This window comes from Symphodus melops (assembly GCF_947650265.1).
Source record: "Symphodus melops genome assembly, chromosome: 11".
NCBI lineage: Eukaryota > Metazoa > Chordata > Actinopteri > Labriformes > Labridae > Symphodus > Symphodus melops.
Genome location: NC_136701.1, coordinates 8540633 through 8561481, shown reverse-complemented (window position 1 = coordinate 8561481; position 20849 = coordinate 8540633). Strand labels below are relative to the sequence as shown.

General features: G+C 39.0%; 1 protein-coding gene across 1 annotated transcript; it reads left to right on the top strand.

Annotated features, from left to right (window-relative positions):
- The first annotated feature begins 9912 nt into the window (after window positions 1–9912).
- Window positions 9913–19744, top strand: vdac1 (voltage-dependent anion channel 1). The gene is made up of 9 exons (XM_079355863.1): window positions 9913–10021; window positions 11923–11992; window positions 14776–14825; window positions 15118–15270; window positions 15446–15498; window positions 16566–16793; window positions 17506–17656; window positions 18100–18157; window positions 18643–19744. Exons 2-9 carry the CDS (start codon window positions 11926–11928, stop codon window positions 18732–18734), a joined length of 852 nt encoding a protein of 283 aa, XP_079211989.1. The 5' UTR covers window positions 9913–10021; window positions 11923–11925; the 3' UTR covers window positions 18735–19744.
- Window positions 19745–20849: the final 1105 nt, after the last annotated feature.

Genomic DNA, 20849 nt, shown 5'->3' with positions numbered 1-20849 from the left:
ATATGTGGCCGAGGAAAAAGAAAATGCAAGGATAAGGATAATATCAAGATAAAGCCATTCCCTACCTGATATATTGCATGACAGTCACAAAATGATACAATAACAATATCCGATATATTGGAGAATATAAAATGCCCCTTGAAAGGTTAAGTGCAATGCACCAGTTTGGTGTCAGTTTCACTTATCATCTCTTAAATTCTTTTCACCGCAATCCAAATAGAGCTGTTTTCTTCCTCTTTTCCTGCTATCATCTTATTCTTTGGCGAATATTTTTCTTCATTAAAATATTGATATTTGGCAACAGCAACCCTTGAGTGATTGTATCACAGGAGTCAATATGACGATATGACACCGTACTGATATTCTGTCCAACTCTTAAAGGGATACTTCACCCATTTGCATGAAGCTTTGTATCATTAGAAACATGGTAGTAGTGTTGAATGATCATGAATCCAACCCTCATTTTGCCCTGAGACGAGAAAAATATAGTTTTCTTTGCCTGGAAGTTTTCTTCATGTGATGCAATATGACGCTTTTTACATCATATGAAGAAAACTTTCAAGGGCTGGATTCATGACCATTCAACACTACTACCATGTTTCTAATGATACACAGCTTCATGTAAATGGGTGAAGTATCCCTTTAATGGATAGCAAAGCAGAAAAAGTTTACAGATTATTATTCAAATCATATTGAAAAATAAGTTTAAAAACATCTTTGTTTCAAGGCAGACCAGGAGCAATGATTGATTTAGAGACATACATTTGTAAGAGTGAAGAATAGTGTAGAATAAAAAAAATTAAATATGTTAGTAAGAGACCATGATACACTTACACATACAGTGAGACAGAACCCCTAAAGTTTCTGAATAAGAAAGTTATGAAAATAAAGTTATAAAGTTGCAGTTTGCTTAAAGTGTAGGAAAAGAAAATCCCCGGTTTAAACCTCTTGAGATTTAGGGAGAACGGTAGGAGCAGGTCCTGTTCAGGCTTTAGTGAACTGAAAAGTTGAAAAACCAATCACAGGTCCTTTAAATCTAACATGCATATCCAACCAATGAAACATCTGCACCCTGCATTTACGTTTTAAGTTTCCGGAGGGGAAAGAATTACAGTAGTCAGCTGCTGATAAAAGCAACTGCCTTTCAGTATCTGGCTCTACTTCTGAGGAGATAAAAGGCAGTTTTGGTGATTTTTTTGATGTGAAATGCAAGTCAGGATCAAAAAGCACACCAAGGATACTCGCTTGGGGCTTGACATTCAGTGCCAGGGATTTTTCGTGTGCATGCGTTTCTCTTTGGGCCTTTGCTCCACTTATAAACCAAGTATCTTTAATGTTGGAGCACAGTGTTAAACTCCCACAGGGAGGAGAAACAATGCAAATTAAATCAAAATCAAAGGAATAATTCAATTCAATTTTAAATATTGATCAAACTGATAGAGTATGTTTCAATTTATTAACTTTAAACTTTGATCAACTTCTGCCGTAGTTGATTCAAACTTTTTTTTGAAGTAAATGAAAATAAAGTTAAAGTCAAGTTGCTAAGATATGTAGCTTTGAATAAAAATGATTAGAATTTAAAAACTACACTGAGAGCAACCAAATAACAAAATACACACAACTATTCTAAGTTGATCTAAAGTTTGAAGATCAATGAATATAGACCTGTGAGAGGGGTCGGTATGTTTGTTTGTAATCATTTTAAAACAATCAGTTTGTCTTAGATGTAATTTACTATTTCTTTTTTCTCTCTGGGTTTTGAACAACATGTCACTGAAAAATCTGAAATGTTTCATTCGCAAAGTAATAATCAGAGAGTCTACAAAGTGGGATGAGAAAGGCTGTCTTACTTTATAATTTACTTAATTTGGTACAGTCGTATATGTAAAGTATATGTAATAAGTAGGTGAATATTTAATTTAATCTGTACGTTTAACATTGTGTCAATTTTGCTTTAAGGCTGCATTTTAAACTGTTAATTTCACAACATTCCCCTGCGGTCTCCATAAGCGTTATTTTTGTACTTTTAATACTTCTGCTCTTTACTCAGTCATAAAAACTTGGATCTCTTGCAGAGAGATTTCCATATCTGATCCTTTGGTGTGATCAGCTTGTAACCAGGTGCAGTTGAAACTTAGAAACACACGAACCACAGCCCTACCTGCCAGGTACAAACTTGGTACACATGAAATTGAATTTTCTCGGCTGCTCAGTGCCTGTGTCTCGGGGCTGAAAGTTGGGCTGTTTTATACAGTCGAAGGCACAGGCACACAGAGATACCACACCATCCTTTGCCTCCTTTGATGTTGGTGAGCACCTGGGGGGGCAGAATATGGAGAATTTGTTGATTACAGGGTCCTGTATTCTGTACACACACTCAGTTACTGGGTGCAGTGAGGTAGTGTATAGCAGGAGGCTCAGTGGCAGTTTGATAGTTTGTGGTGAAAGTCTGGCAGGCCACAACTCTCCTCTGTCTGCCAAGCCCGTTGTTTCATATTGTGATCATCAATGGCAGATGTGAATCTGAATATAAGCTTGTCTTGATCAATTTGGCTAGAAGTTTTTACTTGGACTGGTTCAGGGTATTATATGTCTACTGTTGAACACTTTTATCTAAAGTTTCTAACCCCCCCATCATAGAGTACAGAGTACAGCTATATCATTACCTACAGGAGCTTTGCCTTTAAAGGTGCCACCTTCAAAAGGGAGCTAAAACATGACAGTGTTTTTTTTTTTTTCAATTAGCACACTACCTTTTATAACTCCACATTAACTACTAAAAAAAACAGATGGTAGCACACAGATTATTAAATCAATGTGTGGTTGCAAGTTAAGGAAGAACTGCATGTAACAGAAAGATGTTTAGTGCAGCGTTTTGAATTTTTACACTTTCTTTGTTTGAATAAGGTCAGTGTATACATATCTATATTGCTTGAAACCATGAAGTTACATTTAGATAGATCTCCCTCAAGGTTGGATGCTAAAATGCTGTGTTCATAATACATATAATAGGGATTTACATTTTGTTCTCCTTTCTTTGACTCTCTTTGGACAAACAACCCAAAACACAATACAGACTAAAATCTAAAAACATCACATATTTTTTAAGGTTAAACAACATAAGCTTTGATGACGTACGCAAGCTAACAGTCACTCTAGCTAGACAGCTAACACTTAAATGAACATGTCCGCTAGCATTTAGCCGAGCATGAGATATCAACATTACTTTTAGCTGGGAATCGTTACCTTTACTTTCTTCTTTTTCCTTGTTGCAATATCACACTGAAGTTTGATTAGGGGTGGTTGTACACCAACCTAGCAGTTATTATTGGTTAAAAAAAAGGGTTGTTTTACCTTTAAGGTGAAGAGGGCACTAAATAGCATATAGACTGCAACAAAGAGTGCAGCAGAGACAGATGAAGGCTGTTGACTTAAGTTCTGCTTTCAACTCTATTAACCTCATCAAATCAGCAATTTGTACACTGCAGCTAGGAACTCCTCTCTGCTGGTGGACCATAAGCATGTCAGACAAGGAAACAACACACACACACACACACACACACACACACACACACACACACACACACACACACACACACAAATTAGTTTCTAATTTATGGGTAACACAATGTTTTTATCCAAAAATACATCTCAGTGTACAAGACATTCTCAACCTCCGCATTATAGACGTGTGATTAAATATGGTGAGTTGCACAGAGCATTTTAGCATTTAAATGGCAATCAATAAACTCAGCAGCATGCGGGCAACATAAACATGGTTGGGCAACACTACTGCATCACCTCATTTTCCACAGAACAAGGTGGCAGGCGTCTGCGACGTCAAAGTGATCTCTGCCAGGCAGATACTGAGAAAAAGACTGTTAACGGGCTTACGCTACATTTCCTTGGACGCCATGAATGATAGATAAAGATCGCTGCATCTGCTACAACATGCCACAAACAAACACTTCCTGTCTCTCTTTTAAACAATCACACGTGTAGGCCTACTACACACAATCACAGTGAGAATGCATCACTGTTCCACAGCAGCGCTCTGACCACAGCCGTGACTATATTTACTCATGTCTCCAATCTATTTACCGAAGTTTAGACAGTTTTCCTATCATGTCAACCACTTAAACTGCTGTATGTTTGACATGGAGTATATTTGAAAATAAAGCCTACCTTCCTTAAACAGTGATCACAACAATGTAAAGGCAGCATATAAAACTTGATTCAATGACATGTTCATTTAAATGTGTCAACTGATACTCAATGTGACGAAAGTCCTTGTTGTGAACTTTTTTAATCTGATATTTAATCCATTGCTTTTACAGACCTTTTACAAAACTTCAAGGGATTTTAGATTGATTCGATTAAATTAAAGCTTTTACCCAACCCAGCTTTTTGTTGTTTTTGAAAGTACTTTAAAGGAGAAAACCTCTCTGATGCTATACATGAGCATTGATAGATGAGGCGGTGTATCTTTTTCCTGGTTCTAGCCAACAGATGTGTATTGTTCTGACAAACACATACACATTGTTTCTTTTGCTAGACATTACATCACAGAGATTGTAACAGGTCAAGTTGTGGTTGGTTAATTATACAGAGCAGAGCAACCAGCACATTATTATCAGCTGCTTCAGTCTGATTTATTTCATAAATAAAACAACAATAAAGACACAACAGAAATGTGCATGTGCAGCTCAAAATCTACTAATTTAAATATTAATCGGACCTTTTTCAATTTAATATTCATGTTGTGGTCTTTGACAAGCATTGGACACACTAGGTACTTTTAAGAATAGACTTAAAACTTTTCTTTTTGAGAAATCTTATAGTTAGGGCTGGCTTAGGTATAGACCAGCTCATAGTTATGCTGCTATAGGCCGAGACTACCGGGGGAACGGGCACCTTGATCTCTTATGTCTCTCTCCGTCTCTCTCTCTCTCTGCTTTCATATCTTATTACTGCTTGTCACTTTCTTTATAGTCAAGTTACTAACCTCTCCTTTTTCTGGGAGCTCCTGAGCTCTCTTAGGTTCCTCGGGACTGTTGATGAGGATGGCCTGCCCAAACAACCCCCCCCCCCCCCCCCCACCATCCTATCCTATCCTATCCTTCTTTCTGCATCTTATCCCATCTCCCCCATCCCATTTTCAAGCCCAGCACAGTTTAGCAGATGGCTGTTCCGTCATGAGCCCGGGTCTGCTGAAGATTTCTGCATGTTAAAGGGAAGTTTTTTCTTGCCACGCTATGACGGATTAAGCTAAGCTCTTAGCAATATAAGTAAGGTCCTTTACCTGCTTTTTGTAAACATAACAATGAGCATGGTCTTGTTACCTGCTCTTTTGTTAATGTTAACAGACAAACAGTAAGGTCCTTTGCCTGCTTTTGTAAAGTGTCTCGAGATAACACTGTTATGATTTGACGCCATATAAATAAAGATTGATTGATTGAGATTGATTGTAGTACATTTTTATTGTAATCTTTATTGTACATGAAAGCATGAAGACATAACTTGAAAGCCATATTTCTAAGAGTCAGGTAATTTTTATGTTGTTTTGGCTGCTGACTGATGACAGACTGAGTCAATTTATCTAGATGCAGTTTCATTGTCTCTATGTTGAAGGCAGAACTCCTTCTAATATTGAAAGTGCAAAAAATTCTAAATATTGATTCTAACCAAAACTTGCGAAATCTTTTGAGCATGTTAAATGTTACATTTTATGAGAGAAGAAGAAAGGTAAAAAGGTTACTGGTGATTTATATCCCTGTATTAACCAGAGCCTGGTTTATTGACTTCCACTCTGAGCTGGAAGAAGAAGAAGAGAAGTCAGTGACTCATAAGAGGTTATGTGATGGGAGGGGGGGAATGAGGAGTTTGGATCCTGTGTGAAAAACCACAAAATTAAAAAAAAACCCAGAAGGATGACATACTGCCTTATTTATCCATATGTAACAAATTACAGCATCTGTTTACCATTTATTTTATTTACTTTGGTGATGCTGGGCCTGGTCTGATTAACATTTTCTGTAGTGTTTGTTGTCTTCTGGAGCAGGGTTTGATTGGCACTTGGTGACAACTGTTTGAAGTGAGCGCCGCTTCGGCTTTGAAGCTTTGGGGGATGAAAGCAGAGCATCCAGATATGACTGGAGGATAATCTAGAAATGAATTTTGGCTTGCTTCTGAGGGCGACCGACAGGCGACAAACATGTTTCTATGTTGATGATTAAATGTTACTTGAGATTCAGTGATGCAGGGACATTAAACAGAGGAGGAGACCTCTAAATACACACCAGGAAATAAGTGAAATCTGTTATTTTGAGGACAACAAGCTGTGGATGTTGATGGATGAGGAAATAAGGAGCTATCACTTCTAATCCGTCATGAGATTTTTATTTATGATCCAACCTGTTTGCAGTTAATCTTGTTTATCAGTATTGCACATTAAAGCTGCCTTCAATATAAAAGCTTAATGTTCATATTGAATCAAAAGTATTGAAGCAATATATCCTATAAGAAAGAACTGAAGTGTTCAAGTACAGTCAGTGGGAACTATGTGGGGAATGCAAAAAGTCAACGTTTTAAATAATAATAATAAAAAAGCAGAAATTACTATAAATGCTGGAGGATGTCGGAGTTTACAACTTATTCATACTTGATATTAAATGTAAATACATGCTCAATATAAAGTCCTTTTGACAAATGAAAAAAGATTGGTTCTGACATTTTTTCTAAATTAATCTTATAAATTATACCTTGCATTTTAACCCTTTCCCAAACAATCACTTATATTCAGGCTGTTTGAGTGTTTCTGAGCAACTTTATCTGCAGTGGATGGAGACACTTAACTAAAACAAGAACGGATGCATATGACTTTACAAGACTTTTTCATGTTTTCAGAAAATACATTTTATGACAGTGTTCAGAGGAGACCAAAAGGAGAAACTTCAGCCATTCTGGTGAATTAACGTCAATTTAAAATGGTTATTGCAGTGGTTTGTGAATTTAGTTAGCATTGCGTCTCTGCCCACTAAAACCATGCAAATGTTTGTTTGTTTTCATTTAGATCTTATGAGCTTTTGCATAGCAGCAGCTATTTGTCCCGGGGTCAACATTATTTTTCTAAAGGACAATACAATGATACACACATATCATCCCAGTACAACCAACAACAATGTACAACAATGTAACAAAAACACCAAACTCACATCAGTAAAACCACACAATAACTATTTAGTCACATAATTAAAACATTCATCACAAAACCAACACACTCCTCATCTACAAGACACACACAGCCACACAAAAAATGGATGAAAAACATTTGATGTACAATATGATAATACATTGTTATGTTCAACATGACTTTTATTTCTAAAAGAATACCATTAATACCTTGGGACAATCTGAAAAAAGAATGAAAATGAGCCTTTTTGCATTTTTCATGACTAGCTGTTATTGCAATCCAAAATTTGATGCAGAAAAAAATCGAGTTGAAGATTCATACAAACTGTTGTCAAAATAAGTAATAAACTACATTGTGAGGGACTGACTGACTTATTTTTCACAATTCAGGGTTAAAGACACGCTCCCAAGCTTCAGCGCTTCATTTTCTGAACAACCCAATGCGCTGACAATAATACCTTGAATCAGATTGCCACCAACACTGACCTCTAGAGGATCATAGTGATTGCAACTACTTCAATACCTAAGAAGGGAGAAGCTGAGTGCAGCAGGATCAAATGTATGTTTAAGCTTCTCATTTGTTTAGAGAGGAGTTATCGATGGGGTTTTACCTCAAATCACTGACATAAAATGCATATAAATCAGCTGCAAATACATTTATAACATGAGCAAGTGGCTGATTGTTATTTCCAGATCAGCTGGTTATAACTCCTTCACTGGTATCAGGGGATTTCAATGAGCTCCCTTGTAAGACAGAGAAAGTTTTATTCATTAATGTTGGAATCAACATGATTTGAGACATTTTGATTCTGGTGAATCAAAAGAGGTCTTAAGTTTTAAGTACTGCATTTCAGAGTAACGGAAAGAGAAATATCAAAACAGAGTGAGTATTACTGGAGTCTCACTGTTTGCTTTTTGTTGACAGCTCTGTCTGCAGCAAAGGAAGCACCTTTAAGGTTTTGGAAATGTTTCCTCTACTTAACCCTGCTATGTTTCTGAGAAATCCTGCATAGAACAAAACTGAAAAACTAAATCTGCATTCACAACCAAGAGGCCATTGGAAGACAATGGTCTTATCTTACTAGTGAATGTACTTCACACTTTTCGGCCTGTTAGATCTGATATCAAAATGGAATAAAGGGTTTCCTACTTTAAAATATAAATGGTAAATTTTACAAGGCTATTTGAAGCAATTAGGATCTGGTCAATTTGAAGACAAACATGTTATCAAATAACAACAAATTGACGATGTAAACTTGGCTCATTATCCCAATACTTTTATTTTTTGTAATTTATGATGTTTTATATATCTGCATCTGCACATTATACTGGCAAGTGTTTAAAACAGAAAAACAAAACTTTTTGCAAATTGCCCAAGATAGCAAGCAACGTTTTCTTCAAATAGCTAGGAGTGATTTCATACCACATTACAAAGGCAGGGAGAAACAGTTACGTAGTCACAGGTTTAGAATTTCAACCATCGAATAACAGCTGAGGTCAACAGTAAGCGCTGTGTCCTCTCATCCTGTCCTTCTGTCATGGACAGATGTGATGTAACATTGCATCTGCTGAGATGCCCCCACTGTCCCTGAACAGTTCGTTTACACAACACTATATTATTAATGTGGGGTGAATGTGCTGAGAGCTGATCTACAGCCAGCTCTTAACGTTTTTCAGCGATGCTGTTGGGAGTTGCGTGCAGCGCTGGGTAAACTGCGCATGCGTCCAGGTAATACACAATTCATACAGAGAGAGTGCTGGAAAAAGAGATGTTTCAGCTAGTAGTATTTCCGATTTCGGGTGTATGAACTTGTAACGATGTAGCGGACGACACATTTTATTTAGATCTTTTTTTAGACAAACAGCCACTACATAAACAAAAAAAAATTGATTTAAAATTTGACTTCACTGTTTATTTCATTCACCTTAAGTGTTATACTATAACGTCTTGGTTACAGCAGAAGATGGTCAGAGAAGAGAAGATTTAACCAGACTTCCTTCAAGATTAACCTCTATTTAGCCTAAATATTTACAAACAAAATGAATTGGCTATTCTGCCAAGTAATTTGTTGCAGGTGTCAATGGTGTCCTGCAAAGTCTTATTGTTCAGAAGTAAAATGAACATGAACTTAGTAAATATTCTATTAGAACTGAATGAAGTACGTAAATATTTAAGTTAAAGTTTGTTGCTGATTTTGGCTCCCCCTGTGAACAAAGTTGTAAGTCCTTTGCTGATTTTGCCCTGTATGTAGCCTGTGATATAACAAAGTGTGAGATCTAGATCTGCTCTTTTTTTTAAGTTTGTTGAGATAACATTTGTTATGAATTGGCATAATACCAATAAAGTTTGATTGGTGAGTAATGTTTTCTGGCTAAATGTCTCACCCTGCCTTCTTTTAACAGTGAAAGATATCACCTGCAAATTTTAGAGTGGAAATTTAAAAACAAAGGAAAAAAAGCGTCTTAGCAACACGCTGTTACTCACTTCGTCTACAAACTACCCAGCAACAGAAATCGCAAGCATCAAAAAAATATATATATAGAAATTATCAACCTCGTCAGTGACAGTCGTGTTTGCTAACTAATGCTTACTAATGCTGCTTTACATAAAATACACAAACTGTGGATACGTCCGATAAATGTCCAGACTCAGACAGGGAGGGAATGATCTTGGTCTTTGGTTAAGTATTGTATCTTTGACGTTGACGACGTGCTGCTGATGCTTGCGTGACTCGCTGGTTGCGTACGTGACGGCGCGCCACCTCCCTCTTCTCTCCACCCTTTGTGCAGTTGACAAGCCCCTTCTTGGTCAGGACTGGAGCACAGAGAGGTAGGCTATGTATCCATCACTTAAATGCCACACAACTTACATTGTCTATGCTGTATACATTTTGTCTTTATTAATTTTGAGTCGACTGCTGCTGACCTCCTGATCCCGCTGCTGTCTGTCTCATCGGTTCATGTTTCACCGGAGTAGGATGTAGCTCGACGTGCTGCAGAGATGCGAGGCCTGCTGCTCGGACAAGCGAACTGCTATATGCATGCTAGCTAGTGTGTTGCGGTCATTTGACAGGGCATTTACTAGTCTGGTCAGCAGGTACTCAGCTAGCTAGCAAAGAAGCTTAACTAGCTAAAGGCTTTGCCCTCTGGAAATCATGCGACCTCCTGCCTGCTGCTCCGTCCTCACCGCAGGACGCTGCCTGCATCCCACCTTCACGGCTTCATGATGCTAATCTGTTAGCAGGCGAGGGACTGGAGATGATGTCCTCATTAGCCTCTGTGTCAAGTAGCCACTTTTTTTTTAAAGAATGTGTACACAAATAAAGATGTGCACAAGATAAAGATCCAAAAATAAACTTCAAAGTCAATGAGTGGATGTTTCATGCTTTGCCCTCATCATGTTGCGAGTTTGGTGTACTCTGGCAACTCATTTGTTTTATCACCTGACAGTGATATATCTCTTTAATTTAAAATATTAAGCTCTTAAAGTCGCTTCGTTCTCAATAATATTATCATATGTCCAGTGTGTTAGTCACCCTAATATAAGTCCTCTAGCCATGTGTGAAAGCCACAAAGCTACTCAGGCGCAGTGGGGTGTTTTGGCAGCGTGTGAGTGTGTGAGTGAGTGTGTGTGAGCAGGGTGAATGGCTTAGCGGACATACTATTTGTGTATGTGTTTATAGGCTCTGGAGACATATGTGAAACACTTGACATTTGCTTCCTGTCCAAGTGCTTCCCTCTGACCACAGATCAGTTCTCCCACATTGACTAGAGGAGTGTATCCTGAATGACTTAGAAGACAATGAGTTAAACATTTGAAATGTGAAACACATGTTCACGTGATTTGGGAGTGTTAAAAGGTGGGGTTGTTAAAAAAAAAGGTGGGGTTACCATCAGACCTGGTTGAACAGGCTACAAGGCAGGAAGGAGACATGGAGTTTGAACTAGTATTACCCTCTGCTGGAAAATGTTTTTGGATTTGTGTTGTAGCCCTAAAAAGCCATCCACCTGTTCACATTCTTGGTCTATCTACAGTCAATATGCACATTTATGTTATCGATATCATCGTGCAACAGCTGTTGCTTCATAACTATTGTGCTTTTGAAAAAACGGAATCTGTGTTTACATATCCTAATGAGGAAAGAGACATGTCTTGCACAACAAGCTGCTCATGAATAGAAAGGACAAAGAGGTTCACTCGTACACATAGAGGGTTAGCAAATGTCTGCTTTGTGCTTCAGTCTGTGGTCATCATAGTTTTGTCTGAACTGTGCAACATGAAATGTGAGAGAGTTACTATGTGGGGGAAAAAGGATCGTAGTTTTCTCTAAACTTTAAAATCGATGGAAATGAAAAAGCCCTTTAAAAAAATGGACATAGCTTTGAGTTCAGAATTGAAGTGTCAAAAATGTAACACTCTGACATGTTTTTACAAATGTGTGCATTTGCATCGCAAAGGCAGTCACTTCATCAGACTTCTAAATGTCCTCTCCATCAGCGTGTCACTGACCTCCAGCGTCTGCTGCCTCCTTCTCTCAGCTGCTCACACATCACATCTGTCAGAGCGCTCTCCTGAAGCTGTGTGCTCACTGTGTCTTCCATGTCGTGTGTGGCTGAACATGTTGTGGAACAGAACTAAGAGACAGCAGGGATGTTCTTCAGCAGAGATAACGTATTTGTTTTCGCTCTTGTTCTTAGTCACAGCCTTGAACTTCCTCTTTCCCTGTGCAGATCATGGCTGTACCTCCCACCTACGTTGACCTTGGAAAGTCTGCCAAGGATGTTTTTACCAAAGGATATGGTAAGCCATTCACACTCGGAGTCATTCGATCAACATATGAAGCCTCATGTATGTCTGGATGTCTTCCAGAGAGAATAAAGGTTTGAACTGTGTTAATGTGAAGTCTACAGCGTTCAGTTTCTGTGCAGCTGTGTAGCTCTTTCAGTACAGCTAGTTTTGACTTTGTGAAGTTTGCACTCCCACGAGCTACATTACGGTTAGTTCAGCACTCAGCCTGCAGGGGAAGTTGTGAAGCATAGACTCTCTTCCCTCAAGTCCTGCTGCCCCACCTCCGCTGGTCACTCGCTGACCTTGAGCTTTCAATACACAATGAATGGGGTGAATTTTCAATTGTGTAATTTTGCGTCTACTGTGTCATGGGGAGGGCTTCACTTCACATCGGTGTATTGGTATATTGGGCGTAGCCAACTTTCTAGATTAAAAATAAGTATTAAAAGTGTGTTTTATACACTGTATGTATCAGTAAATGTCACAGAAACACAAAGTTGAGGTGTAATAGAAGTGTAACAGCGTTCCTGTATGACAGCTGAGCCGGCAGGGTGGAACAGCGCTGTGTGTGTGCTCCTGCTGTTTGATTAATATGATTGCTTCCTTAACTTAAAATCATTTTTATTAACTCACCCCTCTTTGTACCATCGTTTCTCTCCACGCTTTTTCTGCAACGGCAAAATGAAACATTCGATTGTGCGTCAGAAGTGTAAATTGACAAACCTTCCTCCTTTATTGTGCTATGAAGTCATAAACGAGAGTAATTACAAAATTTTAAGCTTCAGTGATTCTACAGACCTGCTCTCTGTATGCAATGTGGCAAATGTTGCATTGCTGCAACAAAGGTCTTTGTTTTTCACAGATTCCTACTAGCAGTGTACTGTACTACAACAGTCCTTTTTTTTTTTTTTACCGTAACAAATCTCTGCCATCTCTCCGCCTTTGTTCTAACACATCCAAACGATATAATATTAATGTTTCGGTGTGTGATTTCACATTTTGTCACAGCGTTGTGGGATCTCATGAGGCGTAAAAAGCGGCGGGAGCTTCACGTACACACACTCTCAGGCATGCACACACACAGAGCTGCTCCGTCCTAACAGCATCAACTTTGCACTGTCACATTATTCTCGACACTTGTAACTAGCTCTGATGCTGATCGAGGGGCTGAACGATTTCGCCTCGCCATTATGACTCGGGTGTGTTTTACTTTGCAGAGGAGGCGTAGCATGCGTGTACATTTTTATCCCGCCATTAACAGGCAACGCACAAGCAGCTAAGGAGAACTGCAGGTCTAGTAGGTGTCATTGGGGTGTGCTTTGTGTACTATACACAAAGATGTGCTGAAGGTTACAGAGTGATGTCTTCTTCTTATCAAGGGAATTCCTCTTTGCTGCAGTAGAGTGAGTCACATTTTCCATTAAGGAGAAATCCCCACCAGCCTGACAGTGGCTTCAACTGAGTAACAGCTGGTCACATAATGAACATCTCTGAAGGAAGTGCTGCTTCACATGAAGACATACAGGGATTGGTTGATGACTATAAGGTTAACTGAAGGGTTAGCTTCGACAATATAGTAGTACTAAGCTAAGCTAGGCAGCTAATTATAGGGATGCAAAGATGAATCGTGAGGCAGTTAAAAATCGATTCCAAGGGGGCGCCGATAGCTCAGCGGCAGCGACAGCGCGCGTACCATGTTGCGAGGATTCGGTCCTCGCGCGGGCGGCCCGGGTTCGCGTCCGGCCTGTGGCCACTTTCCCGCATGTCTCTCCCCACTCTCTCCCCATTTCCGACTCTATCCACTTTCCTGTCAAATAAAGGCAAAAAGGCCAAAAATAAATCTTAAAAAAAAAAAAAAAAAAAAAAATCGATTCCAAGGTGTCAAGGTTCCTGTCGGTTCTCTGAGACATGAATCCCAGTAGTATTGTGAAGCGTCAGCAGCTGTAGAGCAGAGGAGGTTGGTTGTAATAAGCAGGCATTATCATGGTAGTGGAGGCATTTTGACTTCCTGAGACAATAACTGAGTGCAAATATTAGAACGAGACGGAGAACTGCACAAATAGCACAACCGACATGAAGCAGCATTTAATCACCTCCACGTTCTCTTCGAATAAATCTTGAGAGAATCGTATCGTGAGTTGAGTGAATTGTTACATCGTCTCTGGCTGTGTGGTAGAGTCGTCTCAATCGGAAGGTTGAGGGTTCGAGCAACATGTCCGATGTGTCCTTCGGGCCCTTCACCCCGAATTGCTCCCCCTGCTGCGTCAGGGGCGTATGAATGTGTGAATAGAATTATTTACCCGATGGACATATAACCAGCCATCAGTGTGAACGAGTAGTTCACGGTGTGATCTGTAGATAGATAGATAGAAAGATAGATATATAGATAGATAGGTACTTTATTGCACTGTACAAGCTCAAGTCCATTTACCATCATCCCTAGTTAATAACTCTGATATCCTAAAACCTGACGCTGTGTTTCATAAGTGCCTGCTCAAATGTTCTCACTGAACCTGCAACAAATCAATGCACAGGTTCAGTCAGCGAGATAGGGATCGCTTTAATTCTCTTCAGGAGGCTGAGTTCTCACCAACATGAATCCATACATTGATTAACCAGAGGAACACAATGGATCATTTTTAAATGTCTGCACCAACATTGGCTTTTAAATAGTCTTTAATTTATTGTAGAGCTGTCCAGTACTTGTGTTCTAAAAGTGTTTTCACCTTTCATGTGGGTTATTATTAGATGTAAAGTTATACCTTCACATCATTTTGATCCTTTTTATGTTTCAGGCTTTGGACTCATCAAGCTGGACTTGAAAACAAAGTCTGAGAATGGACTGGTAAGTCTTTGTCAGTTTATCATAGCTGCTCCAGGACACTCTTAAGTCACAGAGATCATTGTTTTAGATTTTCTCAAATAAGACCTTGTTTTCCAATTAATCATGTTTGCTGTGCGGAAATGTACACAAAAATGGAGTTATTCCATTTTTGAAGATTGTTCTGTGAACATTTCTCGGAAGTCCAAATGTTCTGTCACTGTGATGGCAGAGTATAAAGATGATGTATTTTATGCGTTTATGATGATTGGAAGATGGTTGCTAGTTAACCTTTTACCCAAACTGTTAACTTCAGGAGTTCACCAGCACAGGCTCTGCCAACACTGAGACCAGCAAAGTCGCAGGTTCACTGGAGACCAAATACAAGTGGGCAGAGCACGGACTGACCTTCACAGAGAAGTGGAACACAGACAACACCCTGGGGACGGAGATCACCCTTGAAGACCAGGTATTAGACAGGGTTGAGCTGCCAAGAAATTCTTAAAAGTGATATGAATATGTGTGAGGTTTCTATTGGCCGGACAAATATATTGTTTTCTCTGAATTCACTCAAATAGTGGTGAAATTATTCCAAGTCACGCCTTGTAGCTCTGATTGTTTATTTCTTCTTGACTTTTCCACAGTTGGCTAAGGGGCTGAAGCTGACGTTTGATTCCTCCTTCTCACCAAACACTGGGTAAGAGCAGCTAAATGACAACTCTGAAAAAATCTGGAAGGTGGTCTGGTAGCTGGAGAGGTGCCAGGACACTTCCTGAGCACTGCTGATGTGTCCTTGAGTAAGTCACCTAAGCTCCTACAGCTCTGGAAGTGTGTAGCAGTCCCACACTCTCCAACAATGCATGTCCACACGTCCTGTGTGCGCACCTGTGAGTATTTCAGGCCTATGTGAGAGAAGCCAGTCTCTCAATGGTAGAGTGTTAACGCAGAATTTCCCTCAGGGATTATTAAAGGTATGTGAAAGAAAATAACAAGATGAGGATTGGTTAAATATATCCTAAATACCAGTTTGATCTACAACTACTAGGTATCTATAAAAAGACATTTTCCAAATGTATGAGGCAAAATCATCTGTGAAAGTAGATGGATAGACAGATAGATCCTTTATTGATCTTGAGGGAAAATTCAAATGAAGTAAAGTGTTTTTGTTGAAACTGTTCAATAGCCTCATCTGTCTGCAGCTCTCAGCTATATTGGACAGAACAATTGATCGTTAGATAAAACAAGCAGATGTACAAGCTACTTATTTAGCTGAAATACAGTTCAGTAACATAGGCCTGATTACATTAACACATCAGTGAACTGGAGGAGATGCAACCGCTGCCAACTAGCTCATGTTGGCTAGCCAGGTTTGCTGACCCGCTGCGCTAAGGTCACTAACGAAGTCACAGAGGCACCTTGATCTTAAATGTGGATAAAAGGCACAATGCACACAGCACTTACATTTGGCTGGACTCTGAATTCCCGGGACTTTTAAATCCTAACTGAATTAAAAGTGAGGCTGCGTTATTACAGGATACTATTAACATGGTTGTGTTAAGTGGATCTGTAAAACGCTAAAATAAAAAGATAATCTGTGCCATACCTCATCAGTGCCCCCATGACTTGCGTGACAATATACATGATAAAAAAAACGTGCACGTCTTCTACTTTATTTATTGTTTTCCCAACAGTTGGATGTTTTAAGTCTTGGGGGAACCTGACCTTTGATTAACAATTTTCCGTCTCCTCCCAAAATCCTGACAGCAAGAAGAGTGGAAAAGTCAAGACGGGCTACAAGTGTGACCACATCAACCTCGGCTGTGACGTGAACTACGACATCAATGGTACAGCCATTCATGGCGCAGCAGTGGTTGGCTACGAGGGCTGGCTGGCCGGCTACCAGATGACTTTTGAGGCTGGCAGGAACAGGGTCACCCAGAGCAACTTTGCTGTTGGATACAAGACTGACGAGTTCCAGCTCCATACGAATGTGTAAGACTACGAGCAGCAGATTGTTACTGTCATGCGTGCAGTACGCTAATGTAGTCCACTGATGTTTAAGGTAGATTGCAAAGTTTACTTTCAGGATACTAATGGTAACTTGAAACTTTAGTTCAAACATCTTTGACCATAATCTAAAGACTCTAAGCTTCCTATGATGTTAAGAAATATGTTCCAGAGTAAATGTTCAATCTGAGTGAGTGCAGACACGTGATCAAACCAGTCTTCAAACTGTTTCCTTGTCCTCGTCTGACTGATAAACTTGTTGCCCATTTGGCAGTCTGCCGAGCCCCTAGGTGCCTGGCAGTTATTTTTACAGTCAGGTGATTGGATTTACTATATTACAAGTGAGGTGAAGGGAGTTGTTGCCACACATAAAGACCTCCAGTGAAAGGCAGAGTGAGGTCGTATCAGAGCAGGGAGAGACTGTGAGGAGGCAAAGGTCTGGTATACACATCTCATCCTTTTTCTTTTTTTTCCCTCCGGCTGTACCTCTCACTGAGTGTCAGTTTGAGTTACAGCTCAAGTGTTTGTGTGAGGTCAGACAAAGTTTAATGAAGGCTTTACATAAGTGGCACGCAACATACGAAGTAAGGTGTTGCATTTGTTTAATGAACAGAATATAATTACACATATAATGTAGAAGGAATACATTTAAATACAGTAACATTTATATTCCAATCGGTTTTGTTTTCTATCTCAGAAATGATGGAACTGAGTTTGGTGGCTCCATCTACCAGAAGGTGAATGACCAGCTGGAGACAGCCGTTAACCTCGCCTGGACTGCTGGAAACAGCAACACCCGCTTTGGCATCGCTGCAAAGTATCAGATCGACCCTGACGCATCATTCTCTGTGAGTAGTGTTACAGTAGTAGAATAGTCAGGTGTTTTTAATGGCATTGTAACTTCTACCCCGTAGAGCTTGTTTTAACCTTCTTGTCCCATCATCCAGAGGTCAGGGAAACCAGTTGTTTTATACCATGCTGTACGCATGTTGTTCTATTGTCAGTGTTTTATCATCATTAATGACCTTACATTCTGTTTTATGAAAGAAATCAATAGTGCATCAAAACTAGATGGCACTTTTTAAATTTAAGTTACAATTAGGAATTACCCCCCCGGGGAAAAATAAAGTTCTGTGGGAATAAGAGCAGGGTCTACCCAGGTTTGGCCAATAGTCTCATTTAGTCAGTGACATTAGTCCTTTAATCCAACTTGACGAGGAGCCACTATGAAATGGTTGTGTTGCCTCCAGGCCACTTTTCTCTGTTTGAATTTCATCTGTTTCCCAAACAGGCCAAGGTGAACAACTCCAGCCTTGTGGGCCTGGGCTACACTCAGACTCTTAAACCAGGTGAGTGCACTGGGTATATAAATGAGGTATCAAGTGCTGAAATAGACCAAAAGACTGACCATGTTTACAAAGACTACAATATTAGTAAAACACTGTGAACCAGATAATGCAATGGTATAACAATTGATAAAATCCAAATGTAGTCCAGATCTGAGCAGAATGATTGAGATGTGTACGTGAAATATTTAGTTGTATTATTGAGGGGAATTTAGCACATGAACTTGTTTATTGTGATAGGCTGCCTTGCAGTTTTTAACTGCTAACTTTGGTTAGATTAGAGCTAAACCCTAAACAGAACAGCTGTGAGAACAGTAATAAGTGCAATACAACTTGGGTTTCAAGGACAAACAGCAGTATAAAAATAAATGTATATTTCTGCATATGTAAACGCTAAAGCCTCAGTAAACTGTCTAGTAATATATGTTGGTGCTCCTGAAAATGGTTTAGTCTGTGCGCGACTTCACAAGACGTCTCTGTTTCTGCAGGCATCAAGCTTACCCTCTCTGCTCTCCTCGATGGCAAGAACATCAATGCTGGTGGCCACAAGCTTGGTCTTGGCTTAGAATTCCAAGCATAGAAATTCAACAAGCATAGGGCACATGCCCTTCTTTTTTCCTCCCAGCACACATGCCCCCCCCCCAAAAAAAAGATAAATAAATCCAAATCCTTTACTGATTTAGTAAGCTCTCACAAACCCTTGTTGCCACTAGAAATGCTACTGCTGGAAAAAGAAGACGGCGTAAAGGTCAAACTGTTCTTTCAATGATCTACCACTTTTTAAGGACCACTTAAAGGGAACATTATTTTGTCATAATGAAGAGCCAATGCTCAGAACAAAACCACAATGGAACATTTTATCATGAATTATGTAGCTCACAAGGGAAAAGTAGCTTTGAGTACATAGATGTTGGCCTCACACTTAGTTGTTTCACTGCATTCCTACATTATGCTTTAAGTTTTTCATTTCTCAGCATTCCAACACAGAGAAAAGGGAAAAAGAAACAAGCTCAAAATGCATACAGGACTCAACACAACCAGCATACAGTTGAGTAGTTATACCACTAGATGGTGCTGTTACATTGCACCATTAAGCACTCCTGGCTCTAAAGCAGTAGTGGTGACAACTGTCATTTCCACACCTCTTCACTTGAGAGCTCTACTGTCTGTTTTGAAATACTATACAACAGAAAGGGTTAGTTGTCGCTGGTGTAAGCAGCTGCCAGTAGCTCTAAAAGACACTAAACCCCAGTGTGTACCAGTACTTTCTGTGTTTTTGTCTCACTTGTTCTTTGTGCATTTGGTGTAAAACAAGTCTTTTGTTACATATAGCAAAAAGGAACATTATTTTATTGACAGTCTTAAATAGTTTATTCCACCTGTGAAGTCTTATGAAAGTGAAGATCTGTTGATTAGAGCTAATAAAAGGAAATGTATGGAGGCGAGTTACAGAACTTCTCTAAAGGAGGAAGCTGAATATAATGGAGTGGTGGTAGTCTTCCACAACTGGTTATGGGAATCATACTTATTGTTACTGACAGTATTGCCATTCCCTGAATTAAATAAAGAACATCTTGAACCAGTTTATAATTGTATCGCTCTTTGTTTTGACAGAACACAACTTTAGTCACCTGTAAATGACTTGCTTTTTCCAATCAATGTGTAGAATCCAAAGACATTTAAACAGCCAACCTTGACAAATTAGCTTTGCAAATGGCAGAAAAAAATGAATTTTTGGATGGACACGTTTGAATATGCTTAATGGTCTATAGCTGACCAACTTTTCATTATTTTTAACCTTTTCATTAAACAAGGCATTTTAAGCATAAACTGTAATAGAAGATGAAATTGATTAAAGTGGACAAACAATAAATAGAAATAATGTCTTTCTGTCTGGAAACCTGATCTTCAAACTTGGCGAAAAGCTTCAAAGCTGTAGATTAGTGAATGTGGTTGATCGATCATTAAACATAAAAGTCCATCTAATTTGAACTTTTTGCATTTTGTTTGTAGACTTTCTAACGAAACCTAAACATAATTCCGGCACATTGTAAGAAGTTTTTGTATGACAGGCATTTTTTGTAATAACTTGTGCAAGCAAAATTCCCAATGCTTTTTTTCTTCCTATTTTGGTATTGTTGCAATAATACCCATCTGTGAGACAAATCATAAATGTAACTTATTTCTGTTTTGTCATATTAAATGACTATAAAATACAAATGTTGGAACAAAAATTAACGATACCAAATGTATCATGGTAATTTTAATATTAATTTATAATGAACATTACTGTACTGTCACTTGCAGCAGTGGACCACCAAAAACTTTGAGCAATTACATTAAGTTATTAAAGCAGTGGTGTATGTGTGATTTAAGGGTTATGACGATTCATTAAAACCTTCAAAATAAAATAAAACCATTCAAATACCTAATATTTGGTGTGAGACTTGACTAACTTAGACCTCGTGACTCGGTTTCTTTTCCCCCTCTTTATTGACAGCTGTTATTCAAACATTCTGAATAGAAAAAGCAAACAATGCCAGGGGAACAGAGACAGTGACAAGCCACAAAGAAGAAAATAAAAATGTAAAACTTCCGCACTGGACCGCACATAAAGCATTCTCCGCAGAGGTATGCATTTGGTTGATTTCTACACATTTAAATTGATTAAAAAACTGCAGCGAAAAGTTAGTCT

Coding starts and splice junctions, on each gene's coding strand:
- vdac1 (XM_079355863.1), top strand. CDS start 11,926: ATGGCTGTACCTCCCACCTACGTTGACCTTGGAAAGTCTGCCAAGGAT. Junction 15,271..15,445: donor AGATCACCCTTGAAGACCAG/GTATTAGACAGG, acceptor ACTTTTCCACAG/TTGGCTAAGGGGCTGAAGCT. Junction 16,794..17,505: donor TTCCAGCTCCATACGAATGT/GTAAGACTACGA, acceptor TTTCTATCTCAG/AAATGATGGAACTGAGTTTG.